The 26516-nt window shown below is 35.5% G+C and overlaps 1 protein-coding gene across 2 annotated transcripts; it reads right to left on the bottom strand.

Annotated features, from left to right (window-relative positions):
* Positions 1 to 206: 206 nt before the first annotated feature.
* Positions 207 to 18384, bottom strand: LOC145813667 (dehydrogenase/reductase SDR family member FEY-like). 2 transcript variants are annotated; one of them, XR_014356867.1, is made up of 9 exons: positions 17998 to 18371; positions 16058 to 16178; positions 15457 to 15574; positions 13885 to 14021; positions 7037 to 7138; positions 4945 to 5037; positions 1858 to 1930; positions 1421 to 1621; positions 207 to 772 (listed from the first exon to the last, which is right to left on the bottom strand). XR_014356867.1 is itself a non-coding variant. In XM_082909440.1 (8 exons), exons 1-8 carry the CDS (start codon positions 18261 to 18263, stop codon positions 510 to 512), a joined length of 1173 nt encoding a protein of 390 aa, XP_082765566.1. In that variant the 5' UTR covers positions 18264 to 18384; the 3' UTR covers positions 207 to 509. The 2 variants fall into 2 exon arrangements, 1 of the variants encoding a protein (XP_082765566.1); XM_082909440.1 differs by lacking the exon at positions 1421 to 1621 and having other exon boundaries at positions 17998 to 18384.
* Positions 18385 to 26516: the final 8132 nt, after the last annotated feature.

Here is a 26516-nt window from a genome sequence, read left to right as displayed (position 1 = left end):
AACAAGCTCTTGTAGGCATAACATAAAAAAATTAAATAACAACCAAACATCACATAAAATATAACTAAAAATATTTTGAATCATAATTAAAAAAATATTATAACCAACATTACAACAATATATATAATTAAATCATACTTAATATCACAATCAGCCATAATGAAAATAAATAAACCCCACAAAATGGCTACACATAGAACCTTAAGTTATACAATATCTGCATATTATGCATTTGCATTTGCTTTCAAATTCTCGCAAAGGGCTGTCAAATAGTTAGTTGAACCTGTAAATAGGGAAATCCATTCGATCCAGATTGTGATCCATTTGCATCACAAATTATTAGTTGACAAAAATAGCTAAGAACTAAAATACAGTGAAATTTCCCTTTAAGAAGAAACCAGTGACGGCACCATAGCACGAAAGCTACACCAAAAAACAATTTTGCTACACATATCCAGAACTGTGCTCATACAAGCTACAATACAATTGACGATTCAAGAAAACAAAAGCTACCCTTCATGAGCCCCATAGCGGCATTTAACTTCATCCCCTTGTACAAGCGTCTCCACTGCATCCAAAGGAAGGCCGATCATGTCCAATGTCTTCTCCCACACTTTATAAGAAGTTTCTAGGTTGTGCGCTTCTTCAGAAGGATTTGTTGGACGGCAATCTTCAGATAAGAAAGCACAGACGGGCCACTCATCTGCTTTTAGCATCTCACAATACTCGGGAACCTGTGGATCAGTGGCAGCAAAAAGTGCACTTCGAGAACCTGCAGTGCAGCAGCAAAATCAAACTACTTAGTTGGCAATTATTTTGCAGATGTTTGACATTATTCTCAAAAACATCAAAATTCTTACAATAATGCTAAGAACACTAACAAACTATTGCTAACGCACTCTCAAGCCTTGGTAGGGCCACCATCACTTCGTGTGGGACCTACATCGTGTTAGTAAAATTGTTAGTATCCCAACCAAACAACAGTCCTGTATGCCTTCAGGCTCCAAAACAATTGTTTTGGGCTTCTCTCTACTTCAACCAGCCATCTCACCTCCAAGTGATACATGGACGCACGAAACTGCATACCTCTACTCTACCCCTCTCCACCACTGAAACATCATCCCCTTCATTGCCGCCTTCTAAGATCACATTAAATGTCTTCTAGTCTAATTGTATGATTTTCGGCAGACAGCCAAGGATTTCCAATTTAAAAAACTCGAGAACACCCTACCATTTTGAAGTGCAATTACTTAAGCATGTGATTTCAAATTTTAAGCTAATTAAATTGCAAATAAATGGAACCAAACGGAGTACAATGGTTTTGTTTGGAATCCTTACACCTGGAAGAGGCAAAGAGAAGGGAAGGAGGGGATGACTGTATGAAGAAAGAGGAAGAGAAAGAAAGTAGTTCACCAATTACCTTGTAGCATATTGGTGAAGTGTTAATGATTTAGCACGAAATCAAAGACTTGAGGACCATTGTCATCGTCAAATGAAAAGAGAATGAACACGTGAAAAATTCCTGATTGTTAAACTCTAATTGCATCATTTAAAGTTGTAGAATGATATTGGAGCGAGCTTGAAATCCATAAGGGTAGAGCTACCAGGTTCAATTCTTTTCCTGGGTAAACATATATTAACATTTAATAAACATGATTTTTTACAAAATTACAAAAAAATAACAATAATAAAAGACAGAAGTTATTGATGAATAGTTAGATCAATTCCATTGGAAGTAAATGCAAGATGATTCCTTTACATCATGCATATTGAGGTAAATTTGTAAAGTTGAATACTAAACAAGACAATTGCACTCGTAACAAATTCAAAGATTCACCAGCATTTAAGAAACCTCACCTTCTTGAGCACTAAAGATAAAATAGGGTATTAGGCGATAAGCAGCTTGAACAATTTTGGGAAGATCCCTTGCCTGCAATAAACGAAGTTATTTTGTGTCAAATATATGATGCATTTATTAACAACCAAAGCAAAATGACAAGTAAAATTACTGACATTAATAGTTTCCAGAAGATGTATTAATATGGTACATTATGAGCACCTCTTTTTTTTTTTTTTGATAACTCGGTATCCGGCCCATTGGACCAACCAATCCGGGCGACTAATCCACCGTCCACTTGCGGGGGTCCCAATTAAAGCTAGGGCAAAAGCCCCAGCTTTTTAAATGAGCACCTCAATTAAAAAATAACCTTTAAAAGATAACAGCTAAGGTTTTTGTCTCTCATTAAGATGTGTACACGCTGTTGCAAGGCAGAGAGGATTGTAAAGCTAGATATGTCATCGTCACATTGCAAGGGGGGGAGGGTTTATGTATTCCATCTAGCACCTTTCAACTTTAAACTATTGTGTGATTCTGTGGGAGGTAATTTTACACTCAGAATAGCCATGGGCCTGACCCAACTAAGCTGGAACAATTGGCCCAATCCAACCATGCCTATCAAATGATCTAACTAGACATCTACCAATATAAAATGGGCACTCCTTGAAGTCCTAACTCGACTAGGCATGGTTCTTGGCAATCGGACATTACATAACTCCAAACCAACCAGAGTTGCTCCAAGAAACTGGGGAGCACATGATAGCAATACCCAACATCCATATATCACTCTGACCAAACAACAACAGATGGTTCTGTCACAACAACAAAAAACTTCCACTGTTTATTTAGACCAAAGGAAGTGAAAGTTGGGGAGCAATTGTGGGAGGTAATTTTACACCCAGAATAGCCATGGGCCTGACCCAACCAAGCTGGAACAATCAGCCCAATCCAACCAAGAAGCCCATCAAATGATCTAACTGGGGCAAAACATCTACCAATATAAAAGGGACAGCCCTTGAAGGAAATGGTATGCCTCCTGACTCTGTCTGCACACCACACAAACACAGTTGGTCCTTAGTCTATCCAAAAGAATCAGTCCCTAACTTCATCGCAGCACCCGCAGCAGAATCTACTGGTTGGATGGCACTAATAGTGTTTTGTTTTGCAAATTTGTGAGATGAAACCCATCTCCTTGTTGGAACTCTCCACCAATCTTTGTGAGCAGATTTTTATCACCTCACCTATTCATTTAAAAGGACACTCCACAGTCCAGTCAACCTCCAATTATTATTTTTTTTGATAAATAATAAATTTTATTGAGAAAGCATCAAGATGATGCAATAAAAACAAGGCAACCAATAGAAGGAAACCAAACTCGCCTAACCAATTACATCATCCAAAAAATCTAAGAAAGAAAAAAAATCCAGATCCATTTTACATTCCAACCAACTATACAAGGTAACTAAAACCGATCCTCCAACCACAACACCGGACGCTCAAGTCCTTGGAAAATTCTCCTATTTCTTTCCAGCTAAACAAACCACATCAAACAAAAAGGCACCAACAACCACACCCATCGCCGACACCGACCAATACGGGCCCCCCTCCAACTCCACAACATGTCCACTACCCCCTTTGGCTGTACCCATGTAATCCCAAAAAGAGAACAAGCCAACCCCCAAAGGCAAGAAGCAATAGAACAAAAGAGAAATAAGTGGTCAACGGACTCTGCATCAACACCACACATAAAACAGCGATTCACTAACACATGCCTGTGACAAACCAGATTATCAATAGTAGGATTCCAACCTAAAGCAACCGTCCATAAAAAGAAAACCAACTTAGAAGAAACTCAAGGCACCCAAATACTCTGCCAAGGAAACACATCTCCCACCTCCCCCACCAAGCTCCGATAAAAGGAACAAAGAGAGAACTGACCGTTAGCACCCACCACACTCCAAACCAACACATCTTCCCCCCTACCCGATAGGCTCGCCCCATATAGAAAGCCCAATAACTCTCCCAACTGATTCACTTCCCAATCCTGAACCTCACGCCGAAGCTGAATATCCCAAACCGCCACCTCCCCACCCCCCAAATAAGAAGCAACCGTGGCCTCCTGATCCCTTGCAATGATAAAAATCAAAGGGAAACGCACTTCCAACACTATCTCCTCACACTATCTATCCTGCCAGAATCTAACCTTCTCTCCAATACCCACACGAAAATTCACCCTCTCCCAAAACTCCCCCCTCCCCAAGCAAATTTCTTTCCACAACCCCTCCCATGCGGCCCCATCACTTCCCCAACCGCCAATCCCCGTCAACAACCCCAAACTTAGAAGCCACCACCCTCCGCCATAAACAATCTCGCTCTCTAACAAACCGCCACAACCACTTCCCTAACAAAGCCCTACATTAAACTGCACCAAACTCTACGCACCAAACCACCCACCTCCTTAGGATGACAGATCTAATTATTAACTATCGGTATGTTAGGCAAGTGGCTTACTGATGGTAGACCTGAGCATATGAATATATGGACTTTTGGTAATTTGTTGTGCCCAAAACATATGAGGTTGCATATATGGAGATGTAGGGTGTGTTTGGTTTGGTTTGGTTTGGAGAAAGAGTATAGAAATTTTTTTGGTTTGTTTAGTTGTATAGTTTGGAAATAGTTTTGGAGTATAGGAGTTTGGAATGATTTGATATTTTGTTATAGTTGAGTAAATGTGTATGAGAGAGAAAAAGTGATTGAGAAGAAGAGAGGAGAGAGAAAAAGTGATTGATTGATGTGTAGGAGAAAGAAAGTGATTTTGGAAAAAAATTTCTAAAATCACTAAACCAAACAAAATTGTAGAAATTTTTTTCCAAAATTTGTTTCTTAAAAACAAACCAAACAAGGCCATAATTTCTTGCTTATTGCTTCCATATATTTACCCTAGATTTATCAACCTGATTCCTGAGATTCCACTGATCAAGTCTTTTTATTGCTATGGTAGTTCTTTTCGCATTGAGAAATACAAATTTGTTCGAAAATATATGCAGACATAACAATAGATATAAGACATCTACTGATGAAGAAATTGAAATATTCATGGAACTTACAACATTAGTTTGGACAATTCCAGGAGATACACATACTACGCTTATGCCAGCTTCAGCAGGCAGCCGTTTATGGAGGATGCTACTAAACATAACCTGCATTCAAATGCCACCCAAAGTTTCCAACCTCAGTTTTTTATAGCTGAGCATATAAAGAAAAAGGTGAATTTATATTTGCCCTTCCAACATGACATTGACAATGTAGCGTTGAACATAAACCCATCTGAATACAACGCAGTTGCTAACTGAATGGGTGGGCTCCCTCAATTTAACATGCAACCCGAATTTGACCCAGCCCAAACCCACCCATAGTTTAAAAGAATATAATCAACTATTACAAAGGTAATCAGCAAGAACTAGGATATCAAAATAGCTACTTCAAATAAGGGGAAACAATAAAGTAACAAAAAGGTGAATACCTAAATTCACTTTATTCAACGGTAGATGTAGAAAAGAACATGTAGAGTAGTGTTGATGCCCATGATTGAAACAAATAATCTTCAAAAAAAAAAAAAATAATGTGCAAACTGCAAATAGTCTAATGTAATTTCTTTGACGGTAAATAATTGAGAAGTGAAGGTTTAAAATTAGGACATAACAAATACTGAACATTTTTGTTGCCTAGGTTCTATTAGGGTCGTAGGCAGCCAGCCAAATATGTTGGTTGACCAAGTTTTAGGCCGTCTGGTATGGATCGACCATTCAAGAGTACAGGCAGACTCATTGAGAAGTACAGAGCATGGTATAGCTCAACAATGGGCTATAGGCTAACCCACAAGGGAATTGGCCGACCCATGATAATTCTTTGTTTAAACTCCACGTGTCTGTGGGCCAAAGCTTTCTTTGCACTTTGGTGCTTGAGAGCTTGCTTCTTTGGAAATCCTAGGAGCTCTCTTGAAGGTATAATTCTCATCCTACTATTATAATCTGTCGGTAGTATACATTGTCACCCTCACACAACTACACTTGGTGTCTCAACACAGCCTTTGAAAGGCATCGACAAAATTCCGTTTCTAAGTGTGCTATTTGTTGATGGGTAGGTTAAAGGCTTTGGGTGAGTCCAAGAAAACCCTTTGACTGTTTTTTCGTGGTTGATTGTAAACGTGTAGGTTGCCCTAGGAAAAACCAAGAGTTGTAAGAGTTTTGGGTGAACCTAAAAAAAGCCTATTTGAGATTAGTGGAGATAATATCGGCAGGGAAGGCAGGGAGTGGATGTAGGCACTTGGGGTGTGCCTAACCAATATAAGTCTTTGTCGTTATGCTCTTTACATTCCTTGCATTGTACTTTATATATCTTGCGATGAATGTTTGAGATGAATGCTTGATTGATTATATTGATTCCAAATGAATACTAAACTTGATTTTATCTATATAAGGATCAACATTCAAAATAGGCAATGCTTGGTGAGGACCTTCAAAGAATATCTATAGTGTCACCAACAATTAGCAAGTAGGAAAGGAGTAAACAAGATCAAACTAACAATAAGAAATTTACCTTGGTCAACCAGAATAGTCACTGGTCAACCAGGACAATCCACTAAGTTTCTCAGACACTTTTACATATGCACTCCAAATGAACTTGCAAGGGACAAATTGGAACATTAAAATCATCGATGGTCTTATCAAAAAAAGAATTAGTAAGAAGAAACCCTTGAAGAACGAAAAGTCCACAACCTTTTGTCATCCGAAGCACTTGATAAAGAAACACTCTCAAGGATAGTTGATAACAACACAAATTCATTGGCCTCGCAATCATTCAGATTTTTTAAAAAATTAGAAGGTCGAGGACAAATGATCAAAGCTGGAGGAAACAATTCTTTATTATTTGAAGGAAACCCAGGCAGAATGTTCATTTCAGTCATCCACGAGTTAGAACACAGAGACCTACCCTCTTCCACACACACAAACAAAAACCAAAGATGAGCATGAATGGAAAAGAGAAAGCAAGGTCAGGTACGCAAGCCATCACATGAAGCTGTTTTTTACTATTCTTTGCCTCAAAAAATATACGTGGCGATAGCTCAATTAAAATAAGAAAAAGAAAGGGAAAGAAAATCCTTTTCAAGTATTGTAACTTCTAAAGAATAGATTGCACCTGGGCCAATTTGCTGCTTGAGTATCCCACTAAACTTGTATATTTTCTTTTACCAGAAACAACATTCATATCCTCTGTGTCAACAAATCCAACGTAATGCATCTACACAAAAGATAAATGAACAACTGTTCTCAGGTTTACATGTGTTACAAGAGAGTAATTAGCATGAAACAGGTTTACAAGTGATCAAACTCACTATCACTTTACAGATGATTATTTGAAGTCTTCAATCAACAAAGATTGCAGGTGAATCACATAGGTCATGTATTATATGAAGATTGCACTCAAAGCAATATTAAGAAAGAATTAACATACTCCAGAACTATGAGGTAACGTTTTCTAGCTCTAATATGTTTTATATCGACTAATTCGAATTTTTTATCTCCCCAAAAAATTAAAAGAGAAAATAATAATTTTCGTATGCTTGGAAAAATTATAAGTTCAACATTCACGCCTTTCCATTTGTTTAAAATCCCACATCCACTTATTGGAAACAAAAAATATATATTAAAAGAAAAAGAAAGCACAAATAGCTCAAAAAAGAGTGTTAAATGAAATCACATAGTTTACATATAACATTGTTGGTACATAAATTTCAACCAAATTTATGTTAAGATTTCAAATATGGTCAATTAGTCAATGACACATATAGAGCCTATGATATGAATATTGTAGGTAATCACTTCCTAAAATCAATCAGTCAATGACACGTATAGAGCCTATGACACGAATATTGTAGGTAATCACTTCATAAAATGATCAATATGATCCGTTGAAGTGCATAAATAAAATATCTTTGTCTCTTAGCGACGTTATTTAAGATACTCAAATGACACGTAAAGCCTACAAAGATGACACTTGTACAACCTACAGCAAGGACACCATATAGGATAAAACCCAAAGGATTAGTACGGTTAATCAGATATGATGACGCTAAATTCAAGCGGCATTATCATTCAATTTGAAATTCAAATTGAAGATGAAGCACTCTTGTCACATGGATGACCCTCTATAAATATGAGGACCATCATGAAGCTTGGGTAACCAGCTTGGGGTATGATAGAATATCACCCCCTATTTATAAATGAAGATTAGGGTTTACAAGAAACACAATTACAAGATGATCCCTGAGGGCATAAAATGATTACAGACCCTAGTGTAACTTTCGGCTAATAAAATATGCTAACACTTTCGGCTAATATAATATGCTAACACTCCCCCTCAAGCTGGTGCGAAGATATCTCTCATGCCCAGCTTGCCTAATATTTCATGAAATGGTTTATTCCCAATCCCCTTGGTGAGAATGTCAGCAAGTTGTTCACCAGACTGGACAAAAGGAGTACAAATGGTACCACTAGTGAGTTTCTCCTTAATGAAGTGGCGATCAATCTCAACATGTTTTGTCCTGTCATATTGAACTGGATTGTGAGCGATGTTGATGGCGGCCTTATTGTCACAGTATAACCGCATGGAGTCCGTCTGATCAATACCTAGATCACTCAACAATAGTTTGATCCATAAAAGTTCACACACATCTTGTGCCATAACTCTAAACTCAGCTTCTGCACTTGACCTGGCAACCACATTCTGTTTCTTACTCCTCCAAGTAACTAGGTTGCCGCTAACAAATGTGCAATACCCTGAAGTTGATCTCCTATCAGTTACTGACCCAGCCCAGTCAGCATCTGCATAGGCTTCTACACGAAGATGATCATACTTTGAAAAATACAGACCCTTACCAGGAGCAGACTTCAAATACCTCAAGATTCTCATGACAGCCTCAAAGTGAATCTGATGAGGAGCATGCATAAACTGACTAACTACACTGACAGCAACAGCAATATCAGGACGGGAGTGAGATAGGTAAATGAGCTTACCCACTAATCGTTGATAGCTCTCCCTATCCACAACTTTTCCTCCTTCATCATCCCCTAATTTCTGATTGGGTTCTAGTGGGGTGGCACATGCCTTGCAGCCAAGCATCCCAGTTTCCTTCAACAGGTCAAGCACATATTTTCTTTGTGAGATAAATATCCCATCCTTAGAGCGAGCAACTTCAATTCCCAGAAAATACTTCAAGCTTCCCAAGTCTTTGATTTCAAACTCTTGAGCTAAATATTTCTTCAACAGAGGTATTTCCCCACTATCATTGCCTGTAAGAACTATGTCATCTACATAAACAATAAGTGCTGTAGTCTTACCACGTGAGGAATGTTTCACAAACAATGTGTGATCTGCCTGATTTTGTTTGAAGCCATATTTAACCATAGCCTGAGTGAATCTCTCAAACCAAGCCCTTGGAGACTGTTTGAGACCATAAAATGACTTCCGAAGTTTGCATACTTTGCCTTCTGTTTGATGATCCTCAAAACCCGGAGGAATGTCCATATATACTTCTTCTTCGAGGTCACCATGGAGAAAAGCATTCTTGACATCAAACTGATAAAGCGGCCAATCTAGATTAGCTGCTAGAGAGAGAAGTACTCTGACTGAATTCATTTTAGCCACGGGTGCGAAGGTCTCCTGATAATCAATGCCATATGTTTGAGTAAACCCTTTTGCCACAAGTCTTGCCATGTAACGCTCAATAGACCCATCTGCTTTGTGTTTCACAGTATATACCCATTTACATCCCACAGATCGTTTGCCCGTAGGTAACTCAGTCAATTCCCAAGTGCCATTCTTCCTAAGTGCTTTCATTTCCTCAATCATGGCTAGTTTCCACTCAGAGGTAGCAAGAGCATCCTGAAAATGGTTAGGAATGCTAACAGAGGAAATATTGGACACAAACGCTCTATATGAGGATGACAAATGAGAGTATGATACAAACTGTGAGATAGGATGTTAAGTACAAGATCTCACACCCTTCCTCTTGGCAATAGGAACATCAAGATCAATGGACACAAGAGATTCAAAGTTACCTAGACTCTTATCAGAAGCAGAAGATGGCAGTGGAGTAGCAGAGACGGTCCCGTGTATCCAGTTAACTTGTTTTCTGTCTATGTCCCGGACATAAACATGCCCGTCCTTATTCTTGGTGACAGTGGGTTCTATAGTCCCAGTAGAAGAGGGGGGTGCAAGAACAACTGGGTCCACCATAGGAAGCACAGTAGTAGAGGGTGGTGCAAGAACAACTGGTTCCACCATAGGAGGCACAAGACTCACTTCACACCAAGGCTCCCCCGGAAATGAGGACGGTGACACCGGAGAGGACAAGAAATAGGACTGGGACTCAAAGAAAGTGACATCCATGGACACAAACCACTTACGAAAAGAAGGGTGGTAACATTTATACCCCTTTTGAGTAGGAGAGTAACCAAGGAAAACACACTTGAGGGAGCGAGGGTCCAACTTACCACGAGAGGGAGAGTGATCATGGACAAAACAGACACAACCAAATATTTTGGGATAGAAAATAAGGACGGAGAACCGAGGAGGACGTGAAGCGGAGCCTGTTTGTTCAAGACCTGGGTAGGGAGACGATTAATAAGATGGGCAGCGGTGAGAACAGCATCGCCCCAATAGGGCCGAGGCACATGCATAAAAAAACACATGCACCGAGCCATGTCAAGAAGATGTCGATTCTTGCGTTCGGCCACCCCATTTTGTTGAGGGGTATTGGTGCAAGAGGTCTGATGGATAATGCCATGAGTAGATAAATATTGTCCTAACCCAGAAGCTATGTATTCCCCGCCATTATCAGAACGAAATATTTTGATAGTGGCCCCAAATTAAGTACAAATCATCTTATGAAAAGTGCGAAACACAGAGAAAACCTCACTCTTATCTTTCATGAGATACACCCAAGTAGCACGAGAAAAATCATCAATAAATGTAACAAACCAGCGATGACCTTTCACAGACAGAACACGAGAGGGACCCCAAACATCAGAATGTATTAATGAAAAAGGAACGAAGCTTTTATTCAAACTGGGAGCAAAAGAAGCTCTATGTTGTTTTCCAAGTTGACAAGACTCAAAGAAAGTCAGACACATGATGATTTGCGAAACTAGAAGGAAATAAATGCTTAAGCAAATGAAATGAGGGATGCCCAAGACGCCGATGCCACAACCATAAATCAACGGGGGTAGTAGAAGACGTGGTGGAAGAATAAGCAAGTTTGTCTGGTTGATCTAGGAAGTAGAGACCATTTTCTGCACTACCACTGCCAATCATCCTCCCCGTGACAAGGTCCTGAAAAAGACAATGATTAGGAAAAAACGTCACACTACAATTCAAATCCTGGGTAAGACGACTTAAGGATAACAGATTAACAGAAAACTTGGGAACATGGAGAACAGAAGATAGATGTATGGTAGGAGTGACTTGGACTAAACCTTTTCCAGAAATGGAAGAAACAGTACCATCGGCAATCCTAACTTTGTCTTGACCTGAAGAGGGCTTATAGACAGAGAAAAGATCAGAAGAGCCAGACATATGATCTGAGGCACCAAAATCAATAATCCAAGGCAAAGATGTATGACACAGGAAAGCACAAGGAGAAGATGCTAAATTACCTGAGCGGGCAAAGGACGAGGAAGCGGTACTGAGAGCAGTAGAAGATCGGCGGTCCAACAATTGGCGCAAAGCATCCTCCAGCTCAGTATCAGAAGCTTGGGTAACAGAAGTAGAATTAGAATCAACGGTATCAACGGCACTAGACTGATGAGCCCGGGAATAGGAACCACGTCCTCTACATGGGCCTGACCGACCTCCTCGAGAACCAGACCGATCACCTCGACCCCCGGATGGAGTCCCATGAAGCTTCCAACACGTCTCACGAGTATGCCGCGGCTTCTTGCAATAATCACAGAAGCAGACTCCTTAGCAACAGACGGAGGAGGCAGGCTGAGGCTATCTCGAGGAGTAGATAGTAATGCGGAACGGTCAGTAGAAACAGGGGACATCATAGCAGACCGGCGACTCTCCTCATTTTGTGCATAGGCAAATGCCTCCTGAAGTGAAGGAAGAATGTCCATACTCAGAACTCGACCCCTAACGGGATCATACTCCACATTTAGGCCGGCCAAAAATTTAAAGACCCGTTCCTGTGCGATGAACTTCTTGTACCCGACAGAATCAGTAGGGCAAACGGGTTTATAATCTTCCAGGTGGTCAAGGCGTTTCCAGCCGTTGGTGAGGAAAGTGAAGTACTGAAGAACAGTCTGCTCCCCCTGAAGTGAGCTCTCAATAGAGCGGCGCAACTCAAATGCCTGTGAAAAATTCCCTTTGTGGGAATAGGTAACAGCCACAGCCTTCCAAACGTCCTAGGCAGTCTCCATAGACAAGTAGCTCTCACCAAGTTCTGGAACCATCGAATGGATAAGCCAACTCATAATCAAAGAGTTGGTAATCTCCCATTGATCATAACCTGAGTCAGTGGTACTAGGTGCCTGTATCCTGCCATCAACATACCCCATCTTCCCTCTGCTCTTCAAGAACATAGTCAAACTTTGAGACCATGCGAGGTAGTTCTGACCATTAAATAGAGAGGTGGTGATTTTCAGATTAGGGTTGCGGTTCTCAGTCATGGTAGTAGGTAGAATGGGACTCTCGCTCTTTGGTGTTTGAGAAGAAGGGGACACACTGGTGGAATCTGTCATCGATACAATACTACCGAACCCGCAACAAAACTAGTGGCAATCACAAACCTAGAAGGGAGATAACAGGCACAATGATCACTATAAAGACATTAAGAAACCATTTTGTTTTTTTTTGTTTTTTTTTTTTTATTATATATATATATTGATTTATTTATGTATACATGTTATTTATATATAAATATATATATTAGGCTAGATTTATATATATATCAGGATAGATATATATAGTTATATGTACCTGGGTGAGAGATCAGAGGACGACGAGGGGGGGTGGAGACGAGCGACGAACCGCTGGAGAAGCTGAGATCGACGAGCTGAGGAGCTGAGATCGACGAGTGACGAAGCTGAGACGGAGACGAAGACGAAGCAGAATGACGACGGTGGCTGAAGATCGACCCAGCAGATGATCCAACTAGGTATGTTTTGAATCCTAACCCTAGAGGTGAAGCTCTGATACCATGAAGATTGGGTAACCAGCTTGGGGTATGATAGAATATCACCCCCTATTTATAAATGAAGATTAGGGTTTACAAGAAACACGATTACAAGATGATCCCTGAGGGCATAAAATGATTACAGACCCTAGTGTAACTTTCGGCTAATAAAATATACTAACACTTTCGGCTAATATAATATGCTAACACATCACACAAGAGAGGGGGATCAGAAATCAAGAGATCACAGAGAGAGAAAGGAATCAAAAGTCAGAGAAACCAAGAGAATTCAAGAGCCTATACTACACTGCAAACATCTGATATAATGGCAAGCAATAGGTAAATTGTTCCAAACCCAACAATTGTATCTTGTATCTAAGGGTTCTGAATCCCTACAACTTCAATAAAATATTTTTTTTTTCTTAAATTGTCTTCCGTTATTTTTCTTTTTTTCGTTCTTCATTAATCGGAGATTTCATTCAATTAAAATGTGTAATTAACGATCTCGAATACAAGTCAAAAATAGGAACCTACTATTCAAATAATCAACACTGTTTAATCCAAAAAAAAACTAAACAGTGGACATTTGTAACATGAACTTTGAAATGTGTTGAAACACTTCATGTTTCAAAATTTGGGTCAACAAACATTCAACCAAAAACATAATTGGTAACTCCACAAAAATTGATAGGAGACATGAAGTACAATAATATTTCAACTACTAGATAATAAAAAATTCAGAACAGAAACATATTAGTATATAAACACCTAAACATATGTCTATCCATGTATACCATGACATTAGACTTACAATGGAATTCACATTAATAATTCGGCTTGGAGAACCTCTTATAAGAGAGGGCAAAAGCAATACTGAAAGGAGTGCTGGAGCCAGATGATTCACTTGCATGTGTTCTTCATACCCGTCCTTTGAGAATTTTTGTGGTTCTAAAGAACGGAAAAACAAGAGATATCAGTTTAACCATGAAGAAAAGAAATAAAAAGTAACCTCAGCTTGTTTATATTAAGAAGTTAGATAGAAGCAGATTGTGAAAAAGATATTTTTACCAGACAAATCAATCCAAAAGGAAAAACAAATTGAGGGCCATAACAAGAAGTGTACTTCACAATCAATCAACTCAACAGATAACATCCTAGTTGGCGCCTAGCAGAGTGGACAATTCAAGTGCACAATATCAGTATGAAGTGAGAAGCAAAACTAGATATTCAACAAAAGGTAATAAAAAAGTAAAAAATTATGGAAGCAACTAAAGGATTATCAGTGAGTTTTAGCCTGTATGAGCTACAAATGTATTTGACCGTAGGCTCTAATACCAAGTTATGATCGAAGGCAAGAACAAAGAGAAGCAAAAGATGGAAAGCAAACCGAATAGGGTGGTATGAGATAATGACCTTGTCCCAACACCAATGTATTTATATCACAAAATTACAATCGTACCCATATTTCAAATAACAAACAATGAAACTAGCAAGATAACAATTATTAATAACGATCAAAGTAAAGTACAAAATAAAAAAAGAGGGAAGAAGAATGGGATCACCCATAGTCCTCTAACCATAGTTCTCTAACAAAGTATAAGAAAATTAAAATAAAGAAAATACAATTATACATCACCCATAGTTCTCTAACCACTCAAAATAAAAAGAATGGGATCCCCTTGAAGTATGGAGCGATTGAGCCCAAAGATGTCAAATAGCAAATTTTATCCCATAAGCTCTCAATATCTTCAATCTCATCTTTAAAAAAAAAAAAAATTGTGCATTTCTTTCCAACTAAGTTACTTAAAACACCACGCAAACTACACACTTCCAAAGAATGAGAAAAGGACCACCCATTCTCCACTAAAAGATGGATTGGTGTGGTTCCTCTACACCTAGGACACCAGAAAATCAAACCATGAATGAAGGCATGAGAGAAGCATATTGGCTGGAGATTGTGAGGCTCCAACTCTTGACTGGAGGTGACACCAAAGGCCACTACTGCAAATTTCTTGAATTTGAGACTTTCTACACTAAAATATTCTCTTAAACGAAGGTATATTCATGCTTAGATGGTGGCCCAAGATCAGCCTCATGAAAGCCATATAATCCCTAAGGAGGTTCTACTCCATGGAAACAATCTTTAATGGAAGTTTAGCTTTAGCAAATTGTGACTCTTATATCTTCCAAAAGGAAAAAAAGATCTCTGAGAGTAGTTCCTAAATCCGAAAGCAAGTACTTGGGCTCTCCCATTATTACGATAAAAGTGTTTACCGGATACAAATAATTTCATTAGAAGATAAAAAATAGGACCCACATAGTACTGAGAACGGAAATATCAAGATGGATACTAACATTTCAGGGAGTGAATACATGTACTAACCTCCAATTGAAAATATCCCTGCATTATTGATGAGGACATGCAAAAGCCCTGAACGTGCATTCCATGCTTCAGCAAATTTCACAACAGAATCTAAGGAGAGAAGATCGAGTTCCATCACCTTAAGAAGTCACAATTTCAAGTGAATTAGCAGTCCTGCAAACTAAAACAGTAATCTGAAAGATAGTCAATGATGAAGCAGAAAGTTTGGCCAAGAGAGAGGATCCACTCTTGAATCGCAAAGAGATAATTGTTTCTGCCTTGAGAAGTTTTGGGACTCCTTTTTGTTGTCGGGATCTACTTTATTTTTCCTGTGTTATTTCTTATTCTGCATAATCTTTATAGTATTTGCTGTTCTTTTTCTCTATACTAAATTATCATTGTTTATAAAACATTTAAGAATAAAAGAAACTAAAAGGTTAAGAAAAAGGATGCTTGACAATAAACCAAAAGAGATCATATATACAATTCTCCATAGATGTAGAATTACAAAGGAGCTGTTCTGCCTGCAGTGGGGACGTCTGAATGCCCCTGATATTGTCTATTTTTGTAATTTTTAAACATATAACATTTTTCCTAAAGGAGGATTCAGTGTGTTATATACCTCAATATTAAGAGGAAGGCCCATTCCTGACCATTCCTCCTGCCACTTCCTGATCAACTCATGAGCAGCCTTAGTGTTCCTAACTGCCATTACAACATGAGCCCCTGATTCCGCTAATTGCCTGCCCAACCAAAGGAAACACGCAATTATGGAAGCTAGTAAAATAAACATGTCCTTATGTCCAGTAACTTTTTTTGTTTATAACAAAAAGAATGCAAAATTATGTCAATGAAATCTTATCACAATTACAAACAAAAAACCCTAAATCCGTTTAGGATGGGGTTTGGGTCGTGACATTCTCTTTACTAGAAGGCAAAAAATTCATCAAAGTCCAGAACTAGCCACTTTTGTTGGAGAGTTCACCATTATACTGTATCTAAGGCTCTAGTGTCCGTATCTTTCATCAAATTACATGCCATTGTGCCATTTGGTTGCAAACAAGCAAAGTCAAGCCGAACTTTAGTATGTTTGAGCTTGTTTATTAAGATTTTAATGAATTAGAGCTCGAGCTCGACAAAAATTTTATGAACCAAACTCGAGCCGAGTTGGCATAGGTTTGACTCAAGCTCAAGCCTGTTCACGAGCCTTAACGAATCAAAAAAATTATAAATTCATATTTGCGTACGAGATTAAAGTTATTATTGAAACTTTGATTATACAATTATATATATAATATATATAAACATACTTAAAAAAAAAGTCAATATTTTACCAAAATAATAATATCTACCACCACTATTATTATATAAATGTATTATCTATAGTTACTAATTAGCTATTATTTACATTTATATTTTTAAAATATATAAATAACATATTTATTTTATTTTTTATACATATTTTTACATTATTTAATATATGAATAATAAATAGGGCAAATTACACTAACAGTCCCTATAGTTTGGGGCTTGTGTCACTTTAGTCCCTGACTTTTCAATTGTGACACATTTGATCCTGAATTTTGAATCTTGTTCCAAATAAAGACAATTAACATACCATTACTTAATTTCAAGGGCAAAATCGTCAATTTGATAAAATATAAACTAATTTGATAAAAAATAAATGTCAAAAAAATATTTTAAAACTTTTAAAAATTATTTTTACCCACCATAAATAAAATTATGTAAAATTGATCAAAATTAATAAAAATTACATGATTAATTTTTAAAAATTAATTTTCCATGATCATCATCCAAATACATAATAAAAATTAATTTGGTAAAAAAAAAGAAATAAATATCTAAAAGATTTATCAATTTTATATAATTTTATCTTTAGTAGGTAGAAATAATTTTTAAAAATTCAAAAATAATTTTTAACATTTATTTTTGTCAAATTAATTTATATTTTATTAAATTGACAATTTTACCCTTGAAAAATCTAATAGTATCTTCAATTGTCCTTATTTAGAACAAAATTCAAAATTCATGGTCAAATGTGTCACAATTGAAAAGTCAGGACCAAAATGACACAAGCCCAAACTATACAAGCCCAAACTATAGGACCATTAGTGTAATTCACCCTAATAAACATTAAATGAGCCAACTAACGAGTATAACTTAATATATTTAGGCTTATTTATTAAGATTTTAACAAGCTCTCAAACCCAAGAAAAAACATTAACGAACCGAATGTGAACAATCAGCTCGAGCCTATTCACAAACGACCCTGTTCATTTGAACCCTAATTGCCGTCCAGTTTAACAAACAATTTTTATTTTTTTTCCTGTTCATACAACAATCCAAAACAATCTGTGCTCTCACTGCAACTATATAGCTACTTGGGAGAAATAGAGTAACATTAAGACCAGAAAACAAAAAACGCAATAATCATTGAATCAAAAAGGGAAAAAAATCCCAAAATTGTAAACATTTTGAGGACAATAAATAGTAAAAGTGAAGAATGAAAGTGAAATGGGGATGTGTAAGAGTGAGGAGAACCTGGCGATTTGAAGGCCAATACCACTGGTAGATCCAGTGATGATACAGGTAAGATCGTGGAGAGGAGGCAAAGGCATTGGGTTCTGCAAATGGCTAGCCATTATTCTCTGAAATAGCATCTCGTATGCCAAATACAACCAACCTCTCACCCACTCCATCCATCCCAAACCCTCTTTCTTCTTCTTCACCACCTTCTCTCCCTCTCCCTCTCCCTTTCCTTCTCCCTTTCCCTCTCGAGAAAACGCAGACTCCGATGTTGAAGCCATATTCTCTCTCTCTCTCTCTCTCTCTTTCTCTCACTCCACTAGTGGAAAGATCTCTCTCTCTCTCTGGGACCTGGCAAATGGGAGCGCTTTGGGTTGGGCTCATAATAATTGAAGGGGGCCTGTTAGGCCTGTGGATGTTTATTACGGATTTTGTTTTTGATAATTTGTACGGTTTAATACGTGAAATGTGTCAAGTATTATATATATATATATAAAATTATATTAATTGAATATTGATAGTTATTTTATCGGATCAAATTTTAGTTAATTGTTTATTTTTTCACTGTTTATTTTTTTATACAAAACTAATTTGATCATATAAGTATCAATATCCTATCAATGTAATTTTTTAACAATTTAAATTATTGAAATTGGGCCGTGATGAATTCTACAGACCTAATAATTCTCTCTAATCCAGTTCAGATGACAGTCCTATTATATAAATTATTTTAATATCATCTAAAATATAATAATTTATAAATATATTTAATATTATTTACATATTTATAAATACAACTCAAGTTTTTAATTGTTTGAGTTTTCCATGCCAGGCATAATCTAAATTTAGTTCAAACTTTTGAATTTTATCTATATGGCACTGAATTTAAAAATAAATTATTCAAATCCTTTAAAAAAACAAAACAATACAAAACTTATTCAAGTTACAAATTGGGCCGGGCACGTGCTGTGCCTAATGGCTGTATGTCACCCTCTCAACTCAATTGAAAATGATAACTATGCCGGTTGGTGGAGTTTTTTTTAAGTTAAAAATTGATAATTAAAAAATAAAATTAAAAATATTTTTATCTTAGTTTTTAAATAATCAATTTATTTAAATTATTACTGCTTAATAAGTTATTAAAGAGTCTAATACAAACTTTCAAATTAAAATAAAGTATAATCACCTAAAAATTATAACAAACAGTCCCTATGTTTATATACAGAGGTGCTCATTCTGTCCCTGTGAATTATGGCGCATCTTCAGCTGGGCCAAAAATCTTGGCTGGGCTGTTTTATTTTATAAACCTAACTCCCACTCAAAACAACCTTGAACCTTACAACACCATAACATGAAGCCCAACAGCCCAATGACACTTTGCTTTTATAGGGTATTTTTGGAAAATAAATCATTCCCTCATTTTGTTAAGTAATGTGCTGACAGGGTATGGAAAAATTGAAGGGATTGAAGTGGTCACACTCAACAATGGATTACTCATATTTAAAATTCATAATGAGCAAACTTTGAAAAAAAAATCTCAATAATGGTCATCACCAATTTAGTGAAAAATTATTAATCCTCAAGATGTAGCGCCTGATGATACAATTATGATGTGTTTGGTTGAAAGATTTGAGAAGATATTTGGAAAAGGAAGGGAAAAGGTGTGTGAAATTAGATAAAATTTAAGTATATTTTATTCACATTTTGCCTACTTTTTTCATTTTCCTTTTCAAATTCCTCCTTAAAATCCTCAACCAAACACAGCATTAAAGTGACAATAATATTCTTAGAGTACCCATTTGGGTTAATTTTAACAACGTGTAGTTAGGACTTTTTGGACAACCAAGGGATTAAATTATAAAGGGAGTTACGGGCCAGTCCTTTGGACCAGACTTAATTCTTATGAAGTCCTGACTCAAAAAGATTTGGCACGTGTTCCCATTTACTCTTAACATTCAATCCAAATAAAGAAATCACTCTACCGTTCTACTCTCTCTTTCTCTGTCACAACTGTTTGAATATCTCTCTCTCTTAACCGGCCACTGAAGACCACTTCTGATTGCCGGACTATCATTGACATCCGATGACTCCTTTGGCTTTTATCTTTGATTGCCGGCAGCCATTGCTGACCTCCAGCAACTACCTCCGAACTTTGAAAATATTTTTTTGTGTGACCATTTTCCATCTCTACCATGTCAATACCGACAGTACCTCCTCAAACAATGTGGCAACAAGAGAAAAATAGACGAATAAGGAAGAAGAAAATTAAGGAGAGAGATGTGGAATCTGTACCAGAAAATAATTATTCACATTTGTAGATTAACACAAAGAATCAAAGACAAACCTAGTAAAAAAATTATGATTGACATATTCAGTGATAAATTTAACCACTCACTGATTGTTAAAAATTACAAAATCTCATCATCATCATCACAAATCAACACAAAATTCAAAGACATATTCAGTGATAAATTTATCATTGACTGTTTGTTAAAAAATTACAAAAAAAAATCTCGTCATCATTGTCACAAATCAACACAAGAATCAAAGGCAAATTCAATGTAAATTTAGTACTGATAAACACATTCACTAATAAATTTCTCACTAACTGTTTGTTAAAAAATTATAAAAAGAAAATCTCGTCATCATCGTCACAAATCAACACAAAGATTTAAAGACATGTTCAGTGATAAATTTATCATTGATAGACACATTCACATAAATTTTTCACTAACTATTTGTTAAAAAATTATAAAAAGAAATTGTTAGACTTATTTATTTTGATGATTTATTTAATTATGTTTTTAATTTATTTGGAAGAGAAAAATAAAATTAAAATTTATTTTAATGATTTATTTGAAAGAGAAAAATAGAATCAATATTTATTTTGATGATTTTATGTTTTAATTTATTTGAAAGAGAAAAATAGAATCAAAATTTATTTTGTCCCAGAATTTCTTACCTAAAATTTTTATCCTAAATATTGTTAGAATGTATTTAATATTTGATTAAATCAAAGGTTCAAACAGTCCAAAACAAATATTCAAACAGCTCAGTACAGCAGCACGCCAAAAGGTTCAAGTGGAAGATATTCAAATTAGTAATAATGGAGTGGAAGATATTCAAATTAATACAACGGCTATAAACGGCTATAAGTTTCATTATATATACCAAAGCCTCTAATGTAAACAAGTTACAAAAAAAAACTAGAAAATATTCTTTGATCTATAATCATTCACATCTATTCTCTGAAAAATTATTTGAAAAATGTTCTTCAATTTTTGTTTACATCTTCTTTCAGAAATTATACACTGAGACGTATATCTTTAAGCCCATCTTTCCTGTATGAGGTTTACAGAAAAACCAGAGTTTCGTTTTTATATATATCTTTGAGAGATAATTCTTATAGCTTTCTGTGAAAGCAAAAACATATTCTTTTCAACCTTGTAAGAGTGTAGTACACTCAGTGTTCTTAACTTAGAAAGTCTGTATAAAATTCGTGAAGGATTGCTTCATTTGTAAAGAGGTTGCTAGCACCCTCGTGAAGCTAGAGCCTAGTAGAAAATCTAAAGTGAAGCTTGAAGAATGGACGTAGGCTGAGTTGAAACCGAACCACTATAAATTTGTTTGCCTCTCTCTCCCTTATCTCTTTATTTTATTTAAATTACTGTAGCTATATTTCACATTTTTACTATGTTAAAATCATTAATTAACATAGTTGTTAGAACACTTGTTTTAATTATTTTTATTTCATTAACTATATTTATTTATTGTGCTAACCATAATTTTTATTAGGGTATTATTAATTTTTAATTGTAAAAACCCAATTCACCCCCTCTTAGGTTGTCTTTTGGGTAACAATTGGTATCAGAGCCTAGACTCTTATTTGAGATTTAACCATCTGAGAGTTTCGATCTATGGCAACCTTAGTTAGCACTGCTGAAGGACAAGCAACCAATAGGTCACCACTATTTTATGGAAACAACTATAGTCATTGGAAAGATAAGATGACCCTATACTCTTAAGCCACTGATTATGCCATGTGGATTATTGTCACAAAAGGTCTAAAAATTCCTACTAAATTAGTAGACAATATTAGTGTACCTAAAACAGAATATGAATGTGATGAGAGGGATCACAAATTATTGCAAGCCAATGCTAAAGCCAAACTCACTCTTGTTTGTGGATTATACTCTAAAGAGTATAATAGAATTTTAAGTTGTGATTCGGTAAAAGAAATTTGGGACAAACTAGAGGTAACGTATGAAGGTACAAACCAAGTGAAGGAATCTCATATTGATATGCTTGTTCATAGTTATGAATTGTTTAAAATGAACTATGATGAATCTATTTCAAGTATGTTTACTAGATTTACTGAAATTGTAAACTCTTTGAAATCTCTTGGCAAAATTTATGCTAACAGTGAGTTGGCGAGAAAAATTCTTAGGTATTTACCAAAGAATTGGGAAGCAAAGGTTACCGCCATTATAGAAGTCAAAGATCTCTCCACACTTGGATTGGATGAGCTTATGGGTTCCCTCGTGACTCATGAGATCACCATGAAAGGACATGAGGATGTTGAAAACAAAAAGAAAAGTGGAATTGCATTCAAAGTCTCATCAAATAAAGAAGAACATGAAAACTTCAGTGAGGATGAAAGCTATGCCATGTTTAGTAGAAATCTCAAAAAGCACTTCAAGAAAAACAATTATGGAGGAAGAAAACCTTTCAAAAAGGAGTATAACAAAGATAACAAGAAAGAACCTATTATTTACCATGAGTGCAAAAATCCTAGACATATGAAGATGGATTGTCCAAAATTGAAAAACCATGAAAAAGACTACAAAAGAAACAAAAAGGCCATGGTAGCAGCTTGGGGAAAAAGTGAAGATGAAAACTCAAGTGATGAAATTGAAAATGAAGTAGCCAACTTGTGTCTCATGGCTCTTGAAGACGAAGACTCTACTCAAGATGAGGTAACTACTCTTTATGAAAAACTTGAAAGTGCATTCCATGAACTACAAGATGAATTTAGAAAAGTTTGTGCAAAAAATAATGTGTTAAAAAATCTATTGCATCTTTATCTATTAATGTAGAAGAATTAAATAAATAAAAAATTGTTTTGAAAAATGATTTTGATACTATATCTAATGAGAAAACTACTTTAAAAAACAATGTTGATGATTTAACAAAAACACTTGAAAATTTTGTAAAAGGTAGAGATAATCTCAACATGCTTCTTGGAAATCAAATATGTGTTTTTGATAAAGCGGGTATTGGATATGACCCTATTAAGAAACAAAAGAATCTCAATACAATTTTTGAAAAGGCAACTCTCATGACACACCCTCATATTACTTGTCATTATTGTAGAAAGAAAGGTCGTTGTATATCTTATTGTTCATAAAAAAAAGAATATGAACATGGGAATTAAAAAGATTTGAATTATTAAGGGATCTAACAAAACTAACCAAGAAGGATCCAAGAAACTATAGGTATCAAAAACCAATACTTAATTGCCATCTTGTAGGTTTGCTTTAAGTCCAAAGCTGAAGAATGGAAATGGTACCTTGATAGTGGATGTTCCAGACACATGACCGGAGATAAATCCTTCTTTACTAAACTATCATCGAAATATGGAGGATTTGTTACTTTTGGAGACAACAAGAAAGGAAAAATCATCAGTTTTGATAGCATCGGTATTTCTCCTAACCCTTCTATTGAAAATTTTTTACTTGTTAATGGACTTAAGTATAACCTACTTAGTATTAGTCAATTATGTGATAATGGTAATCGAGTTATTTTTTGATAAATTACATTGCACAATTGAAAGCATAAATGATCATAAAGCTTTATTTGTTGATAATTGCCATGATAATGTTTATGTTTTTCATCTTAATAATCTTTATGCTAGTGATGTTAAATGTTTATATGTTAATAATGAAAATAGTTGGTTATGGTATAGAAGACTTGGTCATGCTCATATGGATTTAATTGTTAAATTTTTGAGAAAGGATTTGGTCATTGGACTTCCATAAATTAAATTTGGAAAAGATCATCTTTGTAGTACTTGTCAACAAGGAAAACAAACTAAAACATCATTTAAATCAAAATCTCATATTTTCACAGCTAGACCTTTACAACTATTGTATATGGATTTATTTGGTCCCTCAAGGACATCTAGTCCAGGTAGTAAACATTATTGTCTTGTTATTGTTGATAATTATTCAAGATTCACATGGGTTATGTTTTTAGCACACAAAGATGAAACATTTTTTTCTTTCACAATACTCTGTCGTAGAATTCAAAATGAAAAAGACTTTCTTATTACTAATATTCGAACCGACCATGGTAGAGAACTTGAAAATGAGAAATTTGAATTGTTTTGTGATGAGCATGATATTGGACATAATTTTTTAGCACCTAGAATCCCTCAACAAAATGGTGTAGTAGAAAAGAAGAATAGAACTTTAGAAGAGATGAGTAGGACAATGCTTTGCAAAAATAATATTCCTAAATATTTTTGGGCCGAAGTCGTTCACACCGCATGTTGTATTTTAAATCATGCATTAATTAGACCTATTCTCAAAAAAACTCCTTATGAACTTTGGCATGATAGAAAGCCCAACATTAGTCACTTGCATGTTTTTTGTTGTAAATATTTTGTGCATAATAATGGTAAGGATAACTTAGATAAATTTGATTCAAAATCTGATAAAGCAATTTTTATTGGCTATTCCTTAACTAGCAAAGCTTATTGTGTTTTTAATAAAAGAACTCTTGTTGTGGAAAAATCTATACATGTGGCATTTGATGAAACTAACATCTCCGCTCAAAAGCATATTGTTAATGATAATATAGATTTGGAATCAAATGTGCAAGATTCAAGTATCTACAAAGAAGAGAACTAACGATGTAAGTTGAATAAAGAGATTGAACAACCTATTATCTCACCTCAATAAGAAGGAGAAAACAATGATGATTTGCCAAGAGAATGGAAGTTTGTTTATAATTACCCTAAGGATTTAATCTTAGGTGACCCTATAAAAGGTATTGAAACTCGCTCTTCACTTAGAAATATTTGTAGTAACTTGTTTTTTCTCTCACAGATTGAGCCTAAAAACCTTCAAGAAGCCGAATTCGATATTGGATGATAGCTATACATGAAAAGTTTAACCAATTTGAGAGAAATAAAATGTGGAAATTTGTGCCAAAACCTAAAGATCATACCATTATCGATACCAAATGGATTTTTCGAAATAAACTTGATGAATCCGACACAATTATAAGAAACAAGGCTAGACTTGTTGCACAAGGATACAATCAAGAAAAAGGTATTGATTTCGATGAAACCTTTGCTCCGGTTGGTAGATTAGAAGCCATTCGCATGTTACTTGCATTTGCATGTTTTAGAGATTTCAAAATTTATCAAATGGATGTAAAAAAGTGTCTTTCTTAATGGTTTTATAAATAAGGAAGTTTATGTTAAACAACCCTTAGGTTTTGAAGATCATACTTTTCCAAATCATGTTTTTAAACTATCAAAAGCTTTATATATTTTGAAACAAGCACCTTGTGCATGGTATGAACGATTAAGTAAATTTTTGATTGAAAATAATTTTTCTAGATGAACGATTGACACAATACTTTTTGTTAAAACTAAAAATGATAATTTACTTATTGTGCAAATATATATGGATGACATTATATTTGGTGCTACTAATGAAACCCTGTGTAAGGAATTTGCTAAGTGTATGCAAGGTGAGTTTGAGATGAGCATGATGGGGGAGCTAAATTATTTCATTGGGTTTCAAATCAAACAATGTAAGGAAGAAATTTTTATCAACCAAGCTAAGTACACAAAAGAACTACTTAAAAAGTTTGGTATGTATGACTCAAAAATAGCTGGAACACCTATGAGCACATCCATTAAGTTAGACAAGGATGAAAAAGGTAAGTCCATTGATCAAAAAAAATATCGAGGTATGATTGGCTCATTTTTTTGTTTAACTGCAAGTAGACCCGATATTATGTTTAGTGTTTGTATGTGTGCTAGATATCAATCAAATCCTAAGGAATCACATCTCAGTGCTGTTAAAAGAATTTTTAGATATCTTGTTGGCACTCAAAATTTGGGAGTATTTTATCCTAAAGGTGTTGCGTTTGATTTAATTAGTTACTCAAATGCTGACTTTACCAGATTCAATCTTGATAGAAAAAGCACCAGTGGCACTTGTTACTTTCTTGGTAACTCATTAGTATCTTGGTTTAGCAAAAACAAAATTTTGTTGCTTTATCAACGGTCGAAACTAAATATATAGCTTCCGGAAGTTGTTGTGCCCAAATACTTTGGATGAAACAATAATTGGAGGACTTTGATTTGTATTATGATCATATCTCTATTAAATGTGATAATACTAGTGCAATCAATTTAAGTAAAAATCCGGTTCAACACTCACGAATAAAACATATTGAAATTCGACATCATTTTTTAAGAGATCATGTTCAAAAAGGGGATATTATACTTGAATTTG

The sequence above is a fragment of the Camellia sinensis genome, chromosome 15, assembly GCF_055761805.1.
Source record: "Camellia sinensis isolate YWXY chromosome 15, ASM5576180v1, whole genome shotgun sequence".
Lineage (NCBI taxonomy): Eukaryota > Viridiplantae > Streptophyta > Magnoliopsida > Ericales > Theaceae > Camellia > Camellia sinensis.
Note: the sequence above shows the minus strand (reverse complement) of the source record. Positions and strands in the feature narration are given on the sequence as shown.

Excerpts from the sequence above, each read along its gene's own strand:
- LOC145813667 (XM_082909440.1), bottom strand. The coding sequence starts at position 18,263 with ATGGCTTCAACATCGGAGTCTGCGTTTTCTCGAGAGGGAAAGGGAGAA. Across the intron at positions 16,179-17,997 it reads ATTGGCCTTCAAATCGCCAG|GCAATTAGCGGAATCAGGGG; the intron begins GTTCTCCTCACT and ends TTGGTTGGGCAG. Across the intron at positions 773-1,857 it reads TATCTTTAGTGCTCAAGAAG|GTTCTCGAAGTGCACTTTTT; the intron begins GTGAGGTTTCTT and ends GCTGCACTGCAG.